At 40.6% G+C, this 22417-nt stretch overlaps 1 protein-coding gene across 9 annotated transcripts in view; it reads left to right on the top strand.

Moving 5' to 3' along the window:
• The window catches only part of CEP112 (centrosomal protein 112), a 336652-nt gene that overhangs the window by 192405 nt on the left and 121830 nt on the right, over nucleotides 1-22417 (top strand). For 8 of the 9 annotated variants that reach the window (XM_077328382.1, XM_077328385.1, XM_077328384.1 and 5 more), the window contains one exon: nucleotides 21388-21477. In XM_077328382.1, the coding sequence (XP_077184497.1) occupies nucleotides 21388-21477 (90 nt within the window). Of the gene's footprint in view, nucleotides 1-21387; nucleotides 21478-22417 lie in introns of those variants that run through there. The other variant, XR_013229509.1, reaches the window with a different exon arrangement.

Raw genomic sequence — 22417 nt, 5'->3', positions numbered from 1 at the left:
AGGAAGGCCTGGAGGATCATTGTCCATGGGGTTGCGATGGGTCGGACATGACTTCGCACCTAACAAACAAAGGGAACTCAAAAGGGAGATAGCTGATCTACTAATCTGTATACATTGACAAGTATGTAGACTGTGTTGATCATGGCTTCCCCTCCTGCAAGGAAGTCATGTGATGGGAAGAGCATTTGTTTCCTCAGACCATTCTTCGCTGCTGTGGAAATGTGACATCTTGCTCTCTCTTGTGACTCACCGCAGGCTTATACCCCATGAATTCCTCCTTTTTCTACTTTTTCTCTTCACATTTCTCACTCATTGACCACCTGACACTGCTCCTCCAATTTTTTTCTCTCTTAAAAAATGAAGATGGAGCTATTAAATAAGTGTGCTGAAGATAGCCTAAAGATGGCACAATTGATTGACCATGATCCTTGACTCCAGAGCCTTGGAGAAGCCCATAATGTCTCTGCTTGTTCAATTTGCAGTTTACTTCTAAATCTTGTTTGGATTGAGCTTTAAGATTGAAGGCTTCCCTCTGGGTAAAGGCTTCAGTTGCTCTGGGCAAATGCCATACAACTTCGAGGGAGTCTGAACCAGAGTGTGCAACCCATACTCCACCACAGATCAGCACATTCTCTACAGATCAGTACCCTTCAGATATGCATTGGAACCAGGCCCACTTTAAATTTAAAAAAAAAACACTCAGCTTCATGGAGTTCCTTGGAACCACCACAGAAGAACAAGTTGAAGTCCAAGCACAAGTCTCTTCCCTCATCTTCTGATTTCCAAGGGCCCACAAATGCTGTCCCCCAACTTCTGGACCATCTCTCTCTTCTTCTATTGATGGGGGGGGTCATTAAGGTACCTCCACAGTCTCCTTCTGCAACCAAAGCAGTATCAAAAACCCTTGGGTGATTCCTCAGTTCCACAGTTTTGGGGACTTCTCCCACCACAATAGTTCCAATACCATCCACCTATGTATTGGCCTATGTAGCGGAGGAGTTGAGTTTCAAGCAACTCTGCTCAAGCCATCCAATTACAACTTCCAAACATCTGGCAACTGGATTTGGGGTGAGCCCAAGTAGCCATCCTTGAGGAGATAGAGCTGGGTGTCATCAGCATACTGATGACAGCCCAACCCAAAGCTCTATATCAGCTGCATCAGAGGATGCAAAAAGAAGTTGAAAAGAGTGGTGGATAGTACTGCCCCTTGAGGGTCCCCACAAGGGAGTTGATGGGGACGCAACAACTTATTCCCTACTGTGACCCTCTTGGTCTAGTTCTACAGGCAGGAGAACAGCCAATGAAGAGCTGTACCGCGTACCCCTATCCTGGTAAGGCAGTGGGCCAGTAACACGTGATTGACCACATCAAAAGCAGCTGAAAACATTACGAGCATGACCGACCTGCATCCATTCAGCTTTGCTGGTCTTAGTGGAAAAAGACAGAAGAGAGGACAAATATCCCGGTGAGACATCTGTTCTCATGAGTTTGACCACTGAGTCTGAGCCACTGGAAGGAAAGAAATACATCTTGCTCAACCCTATGGTGAACAAAATGTCTGACTGAGAATCTGCCTTTATCTTCAAGAAGGACCATCAGTTATGTCAATAAGGAAAATTTGCAGCAACAAAAAGGAGGAAAGAAATTTACTAATAAGTTACACAATTGCCTGATAATGTTAGGGATTTTCTTATATATCATATGCTTCACTAAATCAAGAGAAATAATGGACACTGCAAAAACAGAATTTAAGTTTGTATTTCAAGAACGCCTTACAATGATCAAAAGAGTTTCCATAAAAATCTAGATTTTTCCAGGTATGTAGAATTTAAAGTTTGCTTCTTGATTTGTGATAAGACACTGCCATCTGCTGGAAAAAATAAATATACCAATTGGAATTAAAAATTAAATATCCTGGCTACATCAAAGATATGAAAGGGCTTGACTGTTGTTCACCCAGATACTGCAATTACAGACTACTTCCAGAAATTATTTAACCAATTTTAGCAAAGATGTGATACAGGACTGAATAAATCAGAAGTAAACTTTCAAAAGAATATTAACAATTTGAAAATACAGGCCAAAGATGAATTTTAAAGACTTGAAAATTCTCTTAAAGTAGCCACAGAAGTTCAATAAATAAGTGAGGAAGTAGAATGAGTGACATAAAAAGTGCGAACATTTGAATGCAAATCAGATTTGCTGGATAAAGAAATGGAAAGACAACTGAATTTTTAATAATTTGATTTCTTATGTTACTAAAACCAACATTTTACCACGGACTTTCTAAGATCAAAACCCTGTAAATTTAGTTTAAAATGAAGCATAAACTATTTTTAGATGCAGACTAACTGAAATCTTGCTACAAAAAGAGGTGGTGTTTGAGAGCTGTAAAAAATTAAGAGAATTCTCTGAGAATAATTTATACAAAGGAACCAATATGAGAATTGTTTGGGATGCTAGTAAAACTTTTATTTTATATGGGGCTATTTTATATAATGTAAAACTAAAAAGGATACAAGAAAAAGTTCAAAGAATATTAGATGAGATTAGAAGAAAGGAGGAAAACTTGAGAAAAACATACAAATCTGAGTGTTCAGATAAAAATATCGCAGCACCTTCCATGTGTATGGTAAGAAAAATGGAAATTAAAATGAATTATGTAAAACAAACATTTTGAAAATGCAAACAAATCTGGAACATGGTTGGCTTGGAAATTAAGAAATGAAAAAAAGTAAGAATAGTATTCAAGATTGCAATAAGGAATTAGAGATAATGATATTATACAAAAAGTTTTTCATAAATATTCTAATCTGTATAAAAGTCATGAAGTATCTTTAACAAAAATTGAAGAGTATATTAGAAAGGAAAATCTACCTGAGCTATCAGAAGATCAAAGGTAAATTACGAATGGTCGTATAACTTTAAATGCAGCAGGAGAAGCTATAAAGAAAATGAAATTATGGAACATACCAGTTCTGATGGTCTACTCGGTTTGTATTATAACTGCTTTAAAGATGAACTGCCACAACTGTTACAGAGTACAATTAACTCCATTTTACAAACTGGAAAAATACCTGAAATATGGAAAGAGGCTAATATAACACTGATTCCAAAAGAGGAACAAAAACTATAGACTAGTATCACTACTGAATAATGATCAAAAGCGGTTTATCTTAGTAAAGTGGATGAAGAGAATTTTACAGGACTTTATTCATGATGACTAGTATGGTTTGTTACCTAAGTTATAGTTAAAAGACAATGTAAGGATGCTTGCAGACATTGTCTACAAGACAAGAAACATAATGAAAAATAAGAAGTTTAATATTTTTGTAATGGAGAAAGCCTTTGACAACCTGAATTGGAATTTTTGATTAAGTTTTTAGAAAAAAACTGAACTTAGACAATTTTTAAAAAATGGAGAATCTCAGTATATACCATTCAGACTGCAAAAATAATTCTACATGCTGACCTAACCAAACTATGGAAGATGCAAAAAGGGAGAAGTCAAGGTTACCCATTATCTCCACTGTTATTTATTTTGGTTCTTGAAATTCTGAATAAAGATATAAGGCAAGATGAGGGGATTAAATATTTCAATCAATAGATTTATTGTTGAAACTGAAACCTTAACATCCAAACAAACAAAAGCAATACATACACACCAGTCTAAGTAACAAATAACAGCAGTCTCACTTTTTTGTTAGTACATAGTGGAAATGAAATCAGAACTTATGAAACATAGCTGAAAAGTTACTATCACTAAGTGAAAAAAATAAAATAAGATGAAAGAATAATATATAGCCTACAATGAGGATTCCTCAGTCATACTGGAGACAAACCTTTTCCTAATAATTATGAATGAGGAAATTAATTTAGCAGCTTTTAAGGAAGAAAGGATTAAGGCAACCTTTCTCAACTTTACCATTGAGAAACCGACAATTTGGGTTTGACTGTGGAAGATCCCAGAGTGCAGCTGTTCTCAATCTTACTGCCGCGACCCCAACTGTGACAGGGGTGGCACACGCACGCAGGCACATGGGGGTAGAGTGGGCAGGCACAGAACAATTGAAGCTGGCTGCCACCACCACCCCACCCACCACTGCCTGCTGCCACCTGCCACTGCTGTCTATCACCTGCTGCCTGCTACCGCTGCCACCGCTGCTAGCTACCACCGCCACCACAATGGCCACCAACCTGGGCAACCCTGTGGAAGGGGCCAGGCGACTCCACTTGGGGTCGGGATGCCAAGGTTGAGCACCACTGCCTTAATTTGAATGGGAGTGTTGATAACAAAATTGAAACCATTTGTTTTAACAGCTGGTTTTAAAATTAATAAAGAGAAGACGAAGATGTTAGCAAAAAATATGAGCTTGCGAGATGAAATAGAACTGAAAAAAGAACTGGTTTTGAGACTTTAAAAAAGTGAAATACTTATGAATTCTTTATTTCAAATAATTACGTCACGGTTTAGAATTAAATTTTATAAAAGTCTTATTAAGATGGGAAACAACTTTCAGTTCCTGGGAGAATAGCGATGATTAAAATTAATGTTTTACCTAGAATGTTAGTTTTGTTTCAGACAATACCTGTTCTGTCATCTGATGTACCATTAAATCAATGGGGAAAAGATCAGTTTAAATTTATATGGCAGGGTGAGGGTAGACCTCATATTAGATTAAGATATTGCAAGATGCTAAAGAAAGAGGATTAGGCCTGCCAGATTTGAAAACTTATTTTGCTGCATGTTGTCTGTTATAGTTGAAAGAATGGGAATAACTTACTTCTCAGCATCGTTGAATTAGGATATTTTCTATTGTTTCATGTACCACCTGTTGGTTATTTCCCTATTTCTTCTCCTATTGTACCCCTCCTGAGTTGCAACAGGAGCACCTCCCCTCATTAAATGGACCATTGATCCTGGTCCTTTGATTGATACGAATACTGGTTTTCACTCTCATTATTTCTTGGTTGACAAGAAGGATGGTAGTAAGCACCCAATCTTAGACTTACATGCCTTCAGCATGTTCCTAGTGATCCCTAAGTGTAGCATGACCACACTGTCGGACGTTCTTAGCTTATTCCATCCTGACAACTGGTTTGCTATCAGTGACCTTAAATTTGCCATAAAACCCAGATCTAGGAAGCCCTAACATTTTTAAGTAGGACTAATGCCTAATTAGAATAATTTCATAGAATAATAGATTCAAAGAAACGTAGAGTTGGAAGGGACCTTCTGGGTCATCTAGTCCACCCCCCTGCACTATGCAGGACACTCACAAACCTAACGCTCATCCACTGTAACCTGCCACCCCCTTGAACCTTCACAGAATCAGCCACTCCATCAGATGGCTATACAGCCTCTGTTTAAAATATTCCAAAGGTGGAGAGAGCCCACCACCTCCTGAAGAAGTCTGTTCCACTGAGAAACCGCTGTGTCAGGAACTTCTTCCAGATGTTTAGATGGAATTTCTTTTGAATTAATTGCATCCCCTTGGTTCTGGTCCATCCCTCCAGGGCAACAGAGAACAACTCGGCTCCATCCTCTACATGGCAGCCTTTTAAATACTTGAAGATGGTTATCAGATCCCCTCTCAGCTTGGTCTGTTTAGCCTGGAGAGAAGGTGACTAAGAGGTGATACGATAACCGTCTTCAAATACATGAAGGGTTGTCATATAGAACAATGGTCCCCAACCACCGGCCCGCGTCTCCCTCTCCCCGCCCCGCCCCCGCATCGAGAAACTTGCCAGGCTGCGAGCAAATCGGCCGCCAAAGTGGGAAGCACGGCTGCCAGCACGTTGATGGTGCAAACGCGTATGCACGGCAGGTCCGCGCATTTGCACACGGTGGGGCTGCAAACGCGCACGCGTGGCAGTTTCAAGCGTGCGCGTTTGTGGCCCCAACAGCCTGCTCGGATGGCCCCCCCCCACCGGTCCGCAACCCAAAAAAGGTTGCAGATCGCTGATATAGAAGATGGAACAGAGTTGTTTTCTCTTTCCCCAGAGGGTGGGACCAGAAACCAATGGGTTGAAATTAATTTAGAAGAATTTTTGAATAAACATCCAGAAGTTCCTGACAGGTAGAGTGGTTCCTCAGTGGAACAGGCTTCCTCGGGAGGTGGTGGGTTCTCCATCTTTGGAAATTTTTAAACAGAGGCTGGATAGCCATCTGACTGAGAGGCTGATTCTGTGAAGGCTCAAGGGGGTGGCAGGTTACAGTAGATGAGCGATTGGGATTTGAGTGTCCTGCATACTGCAGGAGGTGGACTAGATGGTCCATGAGGTCCCTTCCAACTCTATGATTCTATGAGTAATATATTTTTAGAAAGCTAAAAGTCAAATGATATAACTACTGCTGATTTAGGAATGTATATTAATTTCAGGTATTATAATGCTTCAAAAAATAGCATCTCACATTAAATCTGAAATGACAGAAGACATGGCAAGAATGGTGCTCTCACATGAACTTTAATAAAAACTAATCTCTGTCACAGAGAAACAACACCTGACGCTCGTTAATGGTCAGTTAGTGACCAGGACTGAGCCCCCCCCCCCCACTTTGAGCAGGCAAGGCCCTTCGCGCCGTGACAGTGGAAGGGAGGTGAATTCCCCAGGCTCTGATGGAGGGAGGGGAGGAGAGGGCAGGAGCCTGTGGGCGGTGGCGGTGGCGGTGGCGCTGGGCCGGCTCAGGCGAGGGACAGGGGTTTTTGAGGCAGTCACAGATGGTGGGTGCGGTAGCAGTTCGCGGGCCCCTGGGGGGCATGTACTCAGCAGTGGGAGGCCGGCAGCGCCTGTGAAACACGGCGAGGAGTGAGGTTTTCAGCCGAGGTCCTGAGGCTGTGGCGGCAGCATCGACTGGCATGCCACATGCAGCATCGACTGGCATGCATTAATGGTTCCCAGGTTGTTGTGGGGGGCTTGAAGACACTGCCTTGTGCCTCCTGAGGGTTTTGAACTGTGAACGGCTCCGTATTGGCCTCTCTTCTGCGCAGCTCCCGATTGGTTGTTTGGCCCAGGACTGACAATCCAAGCGCCTCCTGCTTGGCACCCCTGATTGTCAGTCCTGGGCCAAGGGCCAATGGGCTCTGTTCCCCGTCCCAGACAGCGCCCAGCCCCCTTGCCCTTAGCGTTTTATTTATACCACTCCTGGAGTGGTTTACAGATGATTCTACGTACTTAGACAGTGGTCTTCTAAATGAAGGAAGGGTACCAAGGAAAAGGCTCCCTGCATAAGTCAGACAAGAGAAGCCAGGGAGCAGGTGATCACAGATGGATTCCTGGATCAGAGACGGAGGTGGAGCCAGGCCAGACCCAAGTGTAGAAGCTATTAAGTAAATGGGGAGGTAGATGTTTGGCTCCTCAAGGATAGAGGACATGAGAGTAAGACCAGCAAGGAGGGAAGTAAAAGGCAGGCTATACAGACAGACCAGGGAGGAAATAAACAGATTAATGCTGAAGAAGGTGGCAGAGCTCAGTTTCAGAGAAGGAAAGGAAAGGAAAGGAAAGGAAAGGAAAGGAAAGGAAAGGAAAGGAAAGGAAAGGAAAGGAAAGGAAAGGAAAGGAAAGGAAAGGAAAGGAAAGGAAAGGAAAGGAAGAACCTGCAGTGCTTAGCTAGCCTCTTATGTTCCCCAATTCTAAGTGATAAGGAGCCCCAAGTCTGTAGAGAACCCTGTGGCTTTTTCAACAAGTTACACATGACCATCAGCTCTTCAGGAATCACAGAGGACTGCTGAGGAAAGGGATCTTTTTGAGTGCCTTCTGTTCATGGTTCATTGTTGGACTCCAGATATTCTGACAACAATAACTCAATGATTGCCATTCCTGAAATTCATAGATGTTATTTGCAACATTGTCAGCACTGTTGGAATCTAAGTCAGCTTTTCTCCTTAAAAGTCTTATAGCATCTGCATTGATAGTACATTAAAGAGATTTAAAGGAGATTAGTCAGGAAACTGGCTGTGGAAAAATGTTAACACAGAATATGGATAAGACATATTTAAATATGCAAAATATAATTTAAATGTCTGCTGAGCCACTTTTAAAATGTCATGTTATAATGCCATGTGAGTCTGAGATACTTAGGTAGCTTTTGATCATGTCAGCAAAGTACTTTTGGGTTGGATCCTAAAGAATAGCAAACAGAACAATCTTGCAGAAGGGGGTTATACCATCTTCTACTGCATTCCCAGAAAAATTACAACTGAGCAGGAATGGCATGGGTAGTTGTAGTCAGAAGATGAAGCTAGCACAAATAATTCACGTGTACCTTGTATATATGTCATTGAAGAGCTAGTACAAAAAATATGGAGGGCCATTTTCATATGATTTCCCCTTCTGGATTCATCCCACAGTGTCTGGGTACAGCCCCTCACCAAGCTTACACCCCAGCAGAACCCCCAGATCCATCAAATGTCCCCAGTGGGGGGGAAAGCCTTTACAGTGGGAGCTGGGGAGGGAGTCACACTGAGGCTCCACCTTGCTGTTGCATCCCATACTGATTAGGAAGGCCAAAGTGAGCTGTGCAATGGAAGTAGATTAAGGAAATGGGGGGGAAGGGGATGGGAACTCATGAATGGTGAGGCATGCACACAAGCATGCGTGCTCTGGCTCTCCTTGTCACTGCTGCCTGCTGTCACCTCAGGCCAACTGCTGACGCCCCTTCTGATGACGCATACCTGCTCCAGCGGCAGCTCTGCTCTGCTCCGCCCCACCAAGGGGAAGAGGCCAGGCCATACGCTTCATAGTGTGTGCTGCTGTCAGCCATCTGCTCCAACAATGGCTCCTCAGGCACAAGGTGAAACACTTGCAAAATTCTCTTTCCAGCCTTGATGTAACAAAGCAGTCAGTCTCAACCAATTTAGGGAAACAGTAACCTGAAAGGAACAGGTGGCTTTATCTCCCCCACCCCCCACATCAAAGAACAGCTTCAGAGAGCAGTGGAGGGTGGGGAAAGGAGAAACTGTTGGCTCACATGGAGCATCTCGAGGTAAACCACAGAGACTAGTGAGGGGAAGGGAAGACGCTCACCCAGGCAAGCTGCCAAGAGTGGAGATGGGGGGAGCCTTGGGGGAATACAAGGAGAGTGGTGGGATAGGGAGACAGAAAGAGCAAGTGGTGGTGGAGCAGAAGGAGAGAGTAAAAGTGATTGGGTAGCAGAAACCATCCTTGCCCAGAAAGCACCGGGCGATCCAGGGCTGCTGTATAAGTTGTTTTCACATAACATCTTAGACGAGAATGTGATTCTCACGCCATTTTTTTTACTGCTGCTGACAGCAGGCATGTTTTGAAAGTTTGTTGTAGTTCTTGGATGTTGTAGTTTCTTGGATGCTTTAGGATGCTTAGGGCTGATCCTGCGTTGAGCAGGGGGTTGGACTAGATGGCCTGTGTGGCCCCTTCCAACTCTACGATTCTATGATTCTTCAGTTTCTCTCTGCTATTTGCCTTTCTTTTTCTTCCAACCATCAAACTATGATATTCAGAAAATACTTACGTGACTCCTAGAGAATACCTGTCAACAGGAACCAGGAACATAGCCAGGTACAGTGTATCATCTACTTATGCCCTTGGTTTCTAGAAGCACAAAGCATTTTGAGGGAAGGGTAATTTCATGGTAATTCATCACAACATAAAAAATGCTTTGCCCAGATTGTATCTTTCTTCTAAATTATTCAGAAAATTGTTATAGATGCTTGTAAACTAGACAGCCTTTTATGACCAAGTAGAAAAATATCTCACATTGTGCATCTCACATGAAAGTACCCCCCACACACTTTTAAATGTTTGAATATTTACTATTTGTAATATAAATTGATTTTGCATTCACATCTATGAAAGGACATCTGGCTCCTTTTCATGATCCTTCAGATGAAAAATACATTTTTGCAAAAAAAAAAAAAAATCTAAATGCTTTTTGAAAGGCTTAAATATATGCCTTCCAATTAAATTACCTGTACCAAATGTATCTTGCCCCTAGTATTTTCCTTGTTAATGTTCAGATCCTTTGACCCTCTAGCTACTTGTTCTCTACAATATTTAACACATGAAACAATGTTTTTGTTAGCTATCAGCTCTACCCATAAAATTAATGGAATTATGGCATGAAGGCGTGATCCTGCCTTCCTGAAATTCCATAAAGATAAATTATTTTTAAGAACTATGAATTTTCTTTCCAAGTTAGTCTCTAATTTCAACACTAACGAAGAAATGGTACTACTTGTTTTCCTTCCTGCATTCTGCATTACAGTCTCCAGATGTTAACAGGTCTGCAAATATCACAGTTTCCAGATGTTAAAGTCTACTTACAAAGAACAAATAGGTTGATATGTGAAAAAGGTGAATGTAAAGAAATAATCTTCTCAAAGTATCTCCCATTGGATATTTTTCCTCATAAGAATATGCTGTGAACTAGCAAAGTAGACTGTCCACACGGGACACTTAACCAGAGTTTAGGGTCTTCAACTGTTTTACTGAAAGGAGCTCTTTTAGAGGATATCTCCATAACTGCAAAGTGGTCCTCTTCTTCCATGGCTTATTACTTGCTGGGCATCAGCTCTAGAAAGGAAGAAGTAGCATTAAAGATCATTTTCATCTGAGAATGTCACATCCAAAATCCTTCTTGGTAAATTAAATCACTAGTCTTCCTTCTGGGACTTCACAGAGGCCACAAAGATAAAATCTAGTTACCTGTAACAGCTCTTTATCAAGTGGTCATTTGTACAGTCATACCTTCCTCCCTGTGTCCCTGCTGTAAGTTCATTGGGTGCCATAATTTTATGAGGTACCTCATTCTCTCCTCCTCACACCATGACCAGAAGGCAGAAGTGAAAGGAGTAGCACTTCATTTTCTGATGCTCTCCAGAATTTTTTGAAATTAGCCTGCATGTGCACAATGCTATGTGAGTCTCCATAAACTTGATGAATAAATTATAGATAAGAGCAATCTGATTTTAATTATGAACATTTTTATTGTACATTTTCTATGGATAGTTTCATTAGGGTTTTCAAACATCGGTTATCAATCTGGATATTATAAATTTCCCATTTTTTATTTAAAAGTTAATTAAAATCCAGAAGAACATAGAAACATTTTTCTTATCTAATTACTGCTGACAAGCATTGTGTCCATATTTTTTCTGTAACTTGCCAGATCAGGACAAACTTCCTTGCACTCAGTAGACTTATGTCTTTAAAATAAAGAGGACAGGTAGTGAGAGCTTGCATAGCTATCAGCCACCAGATTTGATTCCTTGGATTAATGTGACCAAACTGAGCCTAACATCTGCAGAACTGCAGAGAAACTCTACTACCCATCTGTGAAGCTGAGAAGAGGAATGCAGGAACCTCCCAGCTCCTCCACTTGATCGGTTCCGCACAATGAATTTGCCCCCGGGACAGCCTCTCGTTGCTTTCAGGCTTTAGTGCTGCTTCCACATCAGTTGATGACGTCAGCAGCAACCTGGAGCTCTCAAGTAGCTGGCGTGAGTTTTAGTCAAATTCGCTCCACAATGAGGGAAATCGCCATAACTTGATTTGCCAATTCTTGTTGTTGTTGTTGTTGTTGTTGTTATGTGCGAAGTCGTGTCCGACCCATCGCGACCCCATGGACAATGATCCTCCAGGCCTTCCTGTCCTCTACCATTCCCTGGAGTCCTTTTAAGTTTGCACCTACTGCTTCAGTGGCTCCATCCATCCACCTCATTCTCTGTCGTCCCCTTCTTCTTTTGCCCTCGATCACTCCCAGCATTAGGCTCTTCTCCAGGGAGTCCTTCCTTCTGCCATTTCTTACCACACAGCAATCCAAGGAGCAAACAGGGCAGGCCTGTGTAGATGGAGAAACATGCAACAGTCTCAGCAGCGTTTTGCCCGCCTTTGCACCCGCCCTCCACTCTCCATTTCCTGATTGTGATTTTTTTTTACTGGCACAATCCACGTTGCTGCAGGACCACAAAGCTATGTTCCCCATGTAAAAATAAAATTTTCTCCTCACTGTGCATGGTCATTTTAGGATCAGACAGCCAAAACACATTCCTGTTTGTGTTTTGTAGCGGTGGGGTAAGAACAGGGAAGTGGGGAGGGGAAGTGTCATGAAGCAGCCCTCTCCCGATCAGCTAGGCATCCGTGCTTTTTGTTTTTAAACCTTACTGTGAACACACAATCACTCATCAGATTCCAATTACCATGGCCAGCTTATCACAAATCTATCTGAACACATAGATACCATTACACGAAGAATCCCAAAAAGAGGAGGGAATGTTTCTTTGTTGTGACATTTTTCCATAGCAAGGTGGAAGTGTTAGTTTTTTTTAAAGTGCTTTGGTGTTGTGGCATTTCTCCATAGGAATGTGGAAGTGCACTTAAAAAAATAATTTTGGGGCTCGGGGGAAGGAAGTTTGAGTCCCCAATACAACCGCTGTGAAGGGATTGGTGGCTTGTGGTGACTGACAAGCCGAGGAGCGGGGGGAGAAGTTTGCATTGTTTCCAGGTCATGAGAGTAGCATGGCTGGCTTTTTTCCATTTTCATCAAGCCAAATTACCAGCCTATCTGACCCTGGAATAACTAGCCACAATGACCCATGCAATGGTCACCTCCAGATTGGATTCCTGTAACTGGCTGTACACAGGGCTTCTCACAGGGTATCTGTTGTGGGGAGAGGTAAGGAAAGTGATTGCAAGCTGCTTTGAGACTCCTTCAGGTAGAGAAAAACAGCATATAAGTACCAACTCTTCCTCTTCTTATCCCTGATCCAGAAATTTCAACTGATACAAAATATGGCAGCCCAGGTCCCGACCAGGATTGAGCCTATTGAGCCTATTCTCTGGCAACAGCACTGGTTACTGATTGTATTCCAGGTCAAATGTAAGGTGTTGGCATTGACCTTTAAGGCCATACGTGGTCTGTGCCCTGTGTACCTAAGGGACTATTTCTCCAAGTATGTCTCCCAAAGAGCCTTATTCTCGGTGAATATGAACAGGCTAGTGGTCCTCAGCTCCATAGAAATTCAGCCAGCCTCAACCAGAGCCTGGTGAAATGAGCTCCCAGAAATCATCAGCTCACTGAGTTCTGCAGAGCCTGTAAAATGGAGCTTTTGTACAAGGCCTATGGTTGAGGTCAGTAAAACAGCTAACGTCTAATTCAGCCTCCCTCCTACATCACACCCTCCCCAGGATCCTAGAGTCCTGCCTCTAGACTTCTGGATTTTAGATTTTAGACTTTTAGATTTTATAAATTTAACATGTTTTAAATGTGATCAACTGTATTACAGTATGTATGTATATATATATATATATATATATATATATATATATATATATATATATATATATACACACTGTAATACATACATACATACATACATACATACATACATACATACATACATATATATATATATATATATATATATATATATACACACTGTAATACATATATATATGTATATATATGTATGAGTCCATGGCAGAAAAGGTGGGTTATAAATGTAAATAAATAGATTCAAGTACTGTAAATTAAATTCTTGAAAAGGCAGTCATCTTTCCCCATAAACTAATAAGATCAAGGTCTATTAATCTGCTTGACCAGCTGTTTTTCTGGAGTATTTAGTTTACACAACTAAGACAAGCAAGATGTTCTTAGTTTTGAAATCAGACCAAATGGCTGGCAGTATTTGAAGGGGAGAGACAATCTTAGCATGTGTGTTTTGAGACTGATAACAAAACAGTAGTTCAAGCTTTAATGACTAGAGAAGAGCTAAGAAACTTCAAAAGGTAGTGTGATAAACGTTTTGACAATATGTCAGCTAAATGTTAGATTATTTGTAAATCCTCTCAGTTTAAGTAGTTTAAATTGGTAGTTTTGAACTTTTCTGTCGTGAGTGTATGCTAAAGATGCCATGGTAACTTTGAGTTGAGAAGATCCATTTAATGAAAAACATGAGCTATAGTCTCATGAGATATAGTTGTGCCCGACCAAAGGAGAAATGCAATAACTTTTACCTGATTGTAATAGTGATATCCTAATAACAATATTTTAACTGTTTCTGGTTTTGCCCAGAGTTGTGTAAAGAGGGCAATTATAGCAAACCTTTTCAGAATACCGACTACAGCTGTCTCAGTGCACTGAATACAATGTTATAATATCATGGACAGTTTTATACTATCACATGGACATCTCTTTACATTATTTCTTTGGCAGGATTAACAAAGACTCATGAGGATATACTGCTTTGTAGTTCTTGCACATGTAAATTCCTTTCATTCATGTATCCTAGAAGAAGTTAGACCCCAAACTTATGCAGTGTCAAGAAAGAAGCTTAGGAACTGCGATGATGTTTGAGAATGCCCATCTTATTGAGAAGCAAAGTTTTAAGCTCCCTCATGTGGTGATGTGAGGTTTTCATTAGACGTTTTTGATATCCCTAACTGGAGAATTCTAGAACAGAATCATAAGAGTTGGAAGGGGTGATGCAGGCCATCTAGTCCAACCCCCAGCTCAATGCAAGGATCAGCCTAAAACATTCATGGTAAGTATCTTTCCAGCCACTACTTAAAGACTGTCAGTGAGTGGAGCTCCCTGCCTCCTTAGGCAGCTGATTCCAATGCTGAAGTACTCTGACTGTGAATTCTTCTCCCCCCCTCCCCTCATATCTAGCTGGTAGCACTTTACACATAGTTTAAAACAAATACTGTGGATCCTATCCTCTGCTGTCAACAGGAATCATTCACTGCTCTCCTCCAAGTGACAACCTTTCAGATACTTAACGAGAGCAATCATATCCCCTCTCAACCTCTTCTTCTCCAAGCTGAATATTCCCAAGTTCCTCAGCCTTTGCGCGTCACTCTTGTCTGCACCCTCTCAAATTTGTCTGCAACGTTTTTGAAGTGAGGCCTCCAGAACTTCATACAGTACCCCAGGTGTGGTCTGATCAATGCAGTATACAGCAGGACTATGACATCTTGCAATTTCAATATAATGCCTCAGTTGATACAGCCCAAGTCTGCATTCATCATTTTACCGCTGCATCACACTGTCTGCTCATATTTAACTTACAGTCCACAAGAACAAGTTGTAAATAATAAGGGGGAAATTAATGTTTTTGATTAAAAGGCATATGGTCAGTGCCTGGATGAACCTTGAAGAAATACTGATCTCACTACCATAGAGAGAGACAGGACTAGCCCCCTAGAGCAGGCTTTCTCAACCAGGATTTTGTGAAACCCTAGGGTTTCTTAATGGCCCTGGAAGGGTTTCCAAAATGGATGGCATATATATGTGTGTGTGTGTGTGTGTGTGTGTGTGTGTGTGTGTGTGTGTATATATATATATATATATATATATATATATATATATATATATATATATATATATATATATATATATATATATATATATATATATATATATATATATATATATATATATATATATATATATATATATATATATATATATATATATATATATATATATATATATATATATATATATATATATATTTGTTAAACATTTGTTGGCCAGCTCCCCCTCCCAAAATAGCCAATGATGGACCTGGAAGGGTGGGAAGAAGAGGGGCTCTGGGTGGGGGGTGTACACAGCAGTGATCCTATCCATTCTGCTCAATTGCACCACTTCTGGGGTTTCTCAAAGCTTGAGAAATGTTTCAGGGCAGGGGTCCTCAACCCGGGCCGTGAAGGCCATGGTACCGGGCCACTAGCGGCCGTGCCTGCCTCCCCCCTCACAGCGAGAGGGGGGGAAAGAGGCAGGCACGGCCGCCGGTACGCCAGCGACGCAAACGCGCACACGCGGAGCTGCCGCGCATGCGTGTTTGCGCCCCCTGTTGGCGAAAACGCGCACGCGCGGCAGCTCTGCGCATGTGCGTTAGCGCCACCTAGTGGCGAAAACGCATATGCACGGTTACTGCGCGTGCACGTTTACGTGCGGCAGCTGGGCCGCCGGCTCTCTCCTACCCTCAGAGGCGGTCCCCAACTACAAGAAGGTTGGGGACCGCTATTTCAGGGGGTTCTCAACAGTTAAAAAATTGAGAAAGGCTGCTCTAGAGATTTAACCTTCCTCAGTCAAAACCTGAATCAGTTGGGGGCTATAGGAGGATAATGTTTTTTATGGTATTAAAGATACTTTAACATTTTGTATTGATTGTCAAATCCACGTTATTTACCCACCGTGAGTGTGCAGGAAGTGTGGGTTATAAAAATAAAGATTTAATTATTATTCATTTAGTTCTAGGTATATTGTAAGTTACAAGCTTCAGGAATTATATTCAAATTTTCCTTCAGTTTTCTGGATAAGGAAATAGGAGAGATTTTTGTTGTGATGTTTGTAGTTCTATTGAACTAGTAGCTTAATGACTAGTGCAGTAACCATTTATAGCATCAAAGAGAGAACTTCTTGTATATATTGGTCTTCTGCCAAAACTGAAAAAGTTCCCAAATAGAAATTTTTCATATGTGCACAGCAAACATGTGTATGCAATTAAACTCAATAGAAATGTTTTTCCTTATACCAAAAGAAACAAAAAGGATTATTAAATTTTTACACCTATAATTCAATTAAATATATAGTTTGAGAAGAATAAAGGCCATATATTCAAGGCATGATATTCAATCATGCACATAAGCTAAATTTCAGGGAAATCTCTGAAATGTCCGTTTTAGAATTTCTAATATCTTTACAAATCTTATGATAAAATTCAATTCAGTGCATCTGTAATCTATAGGGACATGTGCCTATTTGAGATGTTGTGTTTTAGTGTATCAATATAATCACACTGAAATAGAGAATTTTGAGTTAGAGGTATTATTTATAGAGGTATGAGGGTAAGAGATGTAGGAATAGTAAACGTGATTGCCATCATCAGGCATTGTTCTCCTTCAGTCTGCACAAGAATGTTTCTATTTTCTTCCCTTATACGGTAAAAATTGGGATGTTGGGTAGTTTTTAGAAATGATAGTGTAGATTTTCATCAAGTTTAGGTTTTCTTCTGTTTTTCTTAATAATCTGAACTGTAAACCAACGACCTGGATATTGGATTGGACTGTGAGTACAGAATGTAAGGTCTTTTTCAGCAGGCCTTATTTTCTGATAATTAAGCATATTTCTGCTTTAACCAGTTATACCAATTTATTATTATTATTGATAATTAAATGTATAGCCTGCCTTCCTCCAAAGACTCAAGGCAGGTTACATAAAAATATAAATTGTGTAAAATCCCATAAAAACTCCTAACTTCCAAGGTACCAAGATGGCCAGGTCCCTCCTACTTCCCATAGTCATCTAACAAGGGATGCGCTAAAGGTTGTACAGCAAAGCCTGAGTTGGGCCCATCACTCTTACTGGCCTGGCCTCCACCGTAAACCTGGCAGAAGAGCCCTGTTTTGCAGGCACTGAGGAACTTTGTCAGCTCTGTCAGTAGCCTCATCTCTCCTGGGAACTTACTATACCAGGTTGGGGCCAGAACTGAGAAGGTTCTGTCCCAAGTCGAAACCAGGCATATCTCTCTGGGGCCAGGGACGACTATCAGATTAGTATGCACAGAGTGAAGGAACCTGCAGGGTATATAAGCAGACAAGGGGTCCCTAAGATAGGCTGGACCTTAAAAGTCAGAACCAAGACCTTGAACTTGATCTGGGCCAAAACTGGCAACCAGTGTAGCTGCCTCACTGGTTTGTCAAAGCCTTCAAAAATTATGAGTGCCAATGATTATTATTTTTATTATTGGTGCTTATTTCATTATTTCATAAGTGCTGAGACTCTTGCTTTGACATGGGCTATTAAAGCTATCCAGACTGGACAGCATACATTAAAAAGAAAGAAAGAGGTGAAATGGAATGAATGGATATGATGCTGCTACAAATAATCTGAAGCAAAGATGCATACAGTTCAGATCACTCTGAGGCCCACCTGGACATTTTATTAACTCAAGATGGCTGTGTTGCAACATTAACTGCAGGAAAGGGTTTTGTTTTTATTTGTTACAGTTCACTGTTTCTTTTTAACTCATTCTCCCTCCTCACAGTTAATTCTGTCTTCTTATTGCAACATTTCTCGGATTAGATTCAGGCTAAATGTTCAAATGTCCCTCTACCTTGGAGTTGGTGGAAGTTACCCCACCCTTTCATTTAATTTTCTCTCCATGTCACCACATGGAGAGAACCACCAAACCACATTTTACTACTTTCTGCCCATCTCCAGTTGGAAAACTTGGACTTATAGGATGTGTGTGTGTGTGTGGGGGGGGGGGGACAAATACAAATGTATATTTAACTATGGTTGCCATATAGGATTGGGCAAATAATTTCACTCAAAAACACCTACCTTACAGGACTGTGGTGAGCCTAAAATGTTTCTCTGGGAAACTTGGAGGATAGTTGAAATACCCATAATTTGCAGTGTTTTTGAAGAGTTCATAATGTAGCAAGGCAAATAACTAATATTTTCATTTTTCAACACCCTTCTCAGCTGGGAGACTTTGAAAGGACAGTATTTTTTAGTGTCTCTAGAATTTTCCAGTGAGAGCGCATAGTTTGATAGCAGTGTTGCTGTGCTGAGTCATTTTCTGCAAGCTCCTATGTTAAGAGAAGCTGATTAAGTCAAGGATACTGTCGTGCCCATTTTGTAGTCCTTACACAGTTTGGGGAAAACATCACAAAGCACACATCTACGAATGCTTCAGTAGTGGGATTTCTGTGTTCTTCAGCATTCCTCCTGTTTCAATTAATTTCACTTATTAAAATTTATAAAAGTATGGAAGCCCAAATTATGTGCCTGTTATTAACAATAAAGCCTGTCAATAAAAAAGTAGTTAAGAACCATGCTGGTTAGTGAATTTTTACAAATGCAAGAAAATAATGCTGTCCCTGCAGCATTGTCAAATGAGAGTTTCGATGGGCAACCTGAAAATGGGATATTTAAGCTGCAGGGGTGTTTGTCTGTTGATATGAAACTCTCCTTCCAGCAGTATCAGATTCTCTCTTCCAGAAGAATCTGTTCCATTTGACTGTTAGGAAACCAGGACAGGAAGACTGTGCCTACAGGAAGGATGTGGCAAAATAATTTAAGGGACAAATAAGCCATGACATAGGGAGAGCTATGCACAGCTGGATGGTTTTTAGAAGTGTAAATAGCAGCTGCTGGCTTAAGGAGACTGAGTTAGACTGGGGGAGGTGAGTTAACCCTTTCGCTCATGCCATTTCCCTAGCCCCAATTGTTTCCCCTCTCCTCAGAGCTACCATGGGAAGAAAACATATAGGAACGAACATCTATGTTTTCCCTAAGGGCAAAATATTATTTCTGATGGATTACTATATCTGGAACATGATATGCCAGGAAAAGTCATCTGAGTTCATCCTTGATCTGAAATTGCTTCTGCCAGCCGCTTGGTGTGGTGGTTAGAGTAGCGGCTTCTAATCTGGCAAGCCGGTTTTGATTCCTTTCTGTTCCACATGCAGCCAGGTGGTCATCTTGGGCTAGTCACATTTTCTGTATATGGAGATTCCCTTCAGCTACCATGTAGCCACCAAAGCATCTCTCTTCCATGAATGTGTCTAGCCTCTTTTAAATCTATCTGTGTTCTTGGCTGTCATTACCTCTACTGGCTGTGAATTCTACACGTTGAGTAAAGAAATATTTATTTTGAGCTGTCCTGAACCTATTTCCCACCAATTTCATTGGGTGCCCCCAAGTATTTTGAGAGAGAGAGAGAAAAAGCTCCCTCTATTTACTTTCTCTACTTCCCCCCCCCTCACACACACACTTTATATGTCCCTGTGATGTGATCCAACAGAAACAATACATTCCATTCCTTCTCTGGTCCCATCTCCCTCTTTGAAATGGTAATGTAATGTCATAGCTAATGATCATGCTAGCCTTCTAAACAAAATAGACCCAAAAATATAAATGCCTCCAAAGTCTCCCCTCCGACTCAAATTAATTGCAGTGAAGTCCCATTGAAATCAGTGGAGTTATTACTAACTTACCTTGTAAATGTAATGAACTTAAGTTGCATCAGGCTTACAATTTGTAAATTGTTAAGATTTCACATAAATTTGAACCCCATTCTTCATAACCCAAATGACACATTTATATAGTAGAATATAGTTTCTTGAAATGGCTTAGCAGGAAGAGGAGAAATCTGAGGCACTTGGGCAATCAAACTATTGTCAGTTATTTGTACTGTGTCATGTTAAAACGAGACTGTATGAATCTGAAAAAGCAAAAGTTTCAGGTAAGCATCATGCAGAAACAAATGCTGCCCTTTTTATCATGTGGTGAAAAGGTTATATCCGTAGATCAAGAGGCCAAAATATGGCATGGATCTCCCTTTTTAACTTCTCTAGATTCCATTAGGAGGAAACAGAACTGCACATGTTTTATGGGAGACTCCTAATATGTGACATATTGTGTACGTATGATATAACAGGATGAAATTGGGCAGATCTGAAGCTCTTTTTAGTGTTGATTAAAGTTTTTGGCATCAGGAGAGGTTGAAGCTTTATAACTTTAATACTTTTAAGTTAACTTCTGGCATTACTTCAAAACAAGTTTGCAAGATTTACCACAAGTACTCCTCTTATCTTATCTGAATAGCAATTTTATCCTGATAATGATTTAAGCCTACTTTATTGTGTTATTGTCTAAGAAGTCAATAGAGTATCCTGTTAAATCTTTGTGCCACAAGTTCTTGTAGATGCTTCTATTTATTTCAGACTTTACATGTGGGGAAGGAGGTGCTACCATGAAGTCTAAAATGAATTGCCTCCTATGTTTCTTGGCTTGTGTATCCTTTATATTTCAATACAGAATATGTCAATTCAACCATGCTATTCAGGGTCAAAACAGATGAGACCTTAGAGATTAAAGTTTGGATCTTTGCAGTTGTTTTTACTTGAATTACAAATTATTAGGATCAGGTCAACGAGGGGAAATAGGGTAGTAAACTATTCCACTCCTGGGCAGTTTTATCTATGAAAGCACGCACACATTAAAACACTTTAGTGGAAATAGATTAAAAGAGGTGAGTACTCATCTTTTAAAATCTAATTAATTAAAATCTCTCAGTCCTCTCTGCCTGCATTCACATTTACCAATTGGTTCTCTTGGGGAAGTTACATCATACCCTCCTCAATCCCAGAATAGGACTTTTTATGGACAGTATTAGAAACGAATTTATTCTGTAATTTTAATGTAAATCTGTTTTTAGATTGCATTCAGTATTTTATGTCAGCCAACACAGGGTAGAATAGAAGCCGGATGGATGGATGATTAAATGATTAAGAAAACTCCATTACTTTTGCTACCAGTTACTGCACTTATTCTACATGGTTTTCTTCTGATATTGTGAAAGTTCATGTTTACTTTGTACTGATATTTTCCAGGGTTTGCAAGATGAGTTTGAAAACTATGGCAGTCAGGTTCGCTTGGCAGAAAAGAAGTTGCAACACAGAGATTTGGAGGCGCAGCAACAGGTATCGTGTTATTTCCTGATAGATTTCTGCTTATGGGTAAGGAGACTAAATATATTTGAAAACACTTCCATCCTCCAACCAACGTGGTACCATCATGTGAACCCCCACCCTCTGATTATTGGCTGATGATATTTATTTATGTTTATATTTTTATACCACCGCTCCCAGCAAGCAGTTCACAAAAAGGAAAATACTGAAACATACAAGACATACAATATTAATAAACGCCTTAAAGCAATCCCCCAAAACACACAAAATGGCGGTATCCGGGCTGACCTAAAAATCAATCCCTCCCCATGCTCTGGAACATTGGTCTTGGTGCAGATGAAATTGAAGGTGTGGCTGGCAGGTAAGAATGACATAAGGCTCCTGGTCCAGTCTAGCACTGCACACAGGGTTCGTGGGGGGAACCCAATCACATACACCAGGGCCCCCACATGGCCTCAACCAAACACCTAGTGGAAGAGCTCCATTTTGCAGGCCCTCCAGGAGCTCATCCCAGCAGGTAGGGACCAGGACCAAGATAGGGGTGGAAGGGGGATTATCTCACTTTCTTGTGGTTTATGTTTTAAGGGGATTGGTGTTATTGGGTTGTTTATTTGTTTTATGTAACCCGCCACAAGTCTACGGAAAATGGCGGGAGAGAGAGAGAGAGAGAGAGAGAGAGAGAGAGAGAATAAAAAGTGATTAAGCCATGTGTACCTCATGAGCAAATTCTCAACCAGTGCTGTCTCTCTTGAACTAATAGTTTAGCTGTTAAATGCTGAATTTGTTTTTAAATGCCAATATTGTTTGCAATTTCATTTTCCAGGTATTTACTGGTAGGTCATCAAGAACAATAATAAAATTAAATACATTTTCAAGTTTACATAAAGTAATTGGCTATAGAACTTTTTTATTTAGGTATAATATTTATATAATGTCCTCCCCTGCAGCTCAG

This window comes from Paroedura picta, chromosome 3 (assembly GCF_049243985.1).
Source record: "Paroedura picta isolate Pp20150507F chromosome 3, Ppicta_v3.0, whole genome shotgun sequence".
In the NCBI taxonomy this organism is placed as follows: Eukaryota; Metazoa; Chordata; class Lepidosauria; order Squamata; family Gekkonidae; genus Paroedura; species Paroedura picta.
The sequence above is the reverse complement of the archived record's forward strand: the minus strand, read 5'-3'. Positions and strand labels throughout refer to the sequence as shown.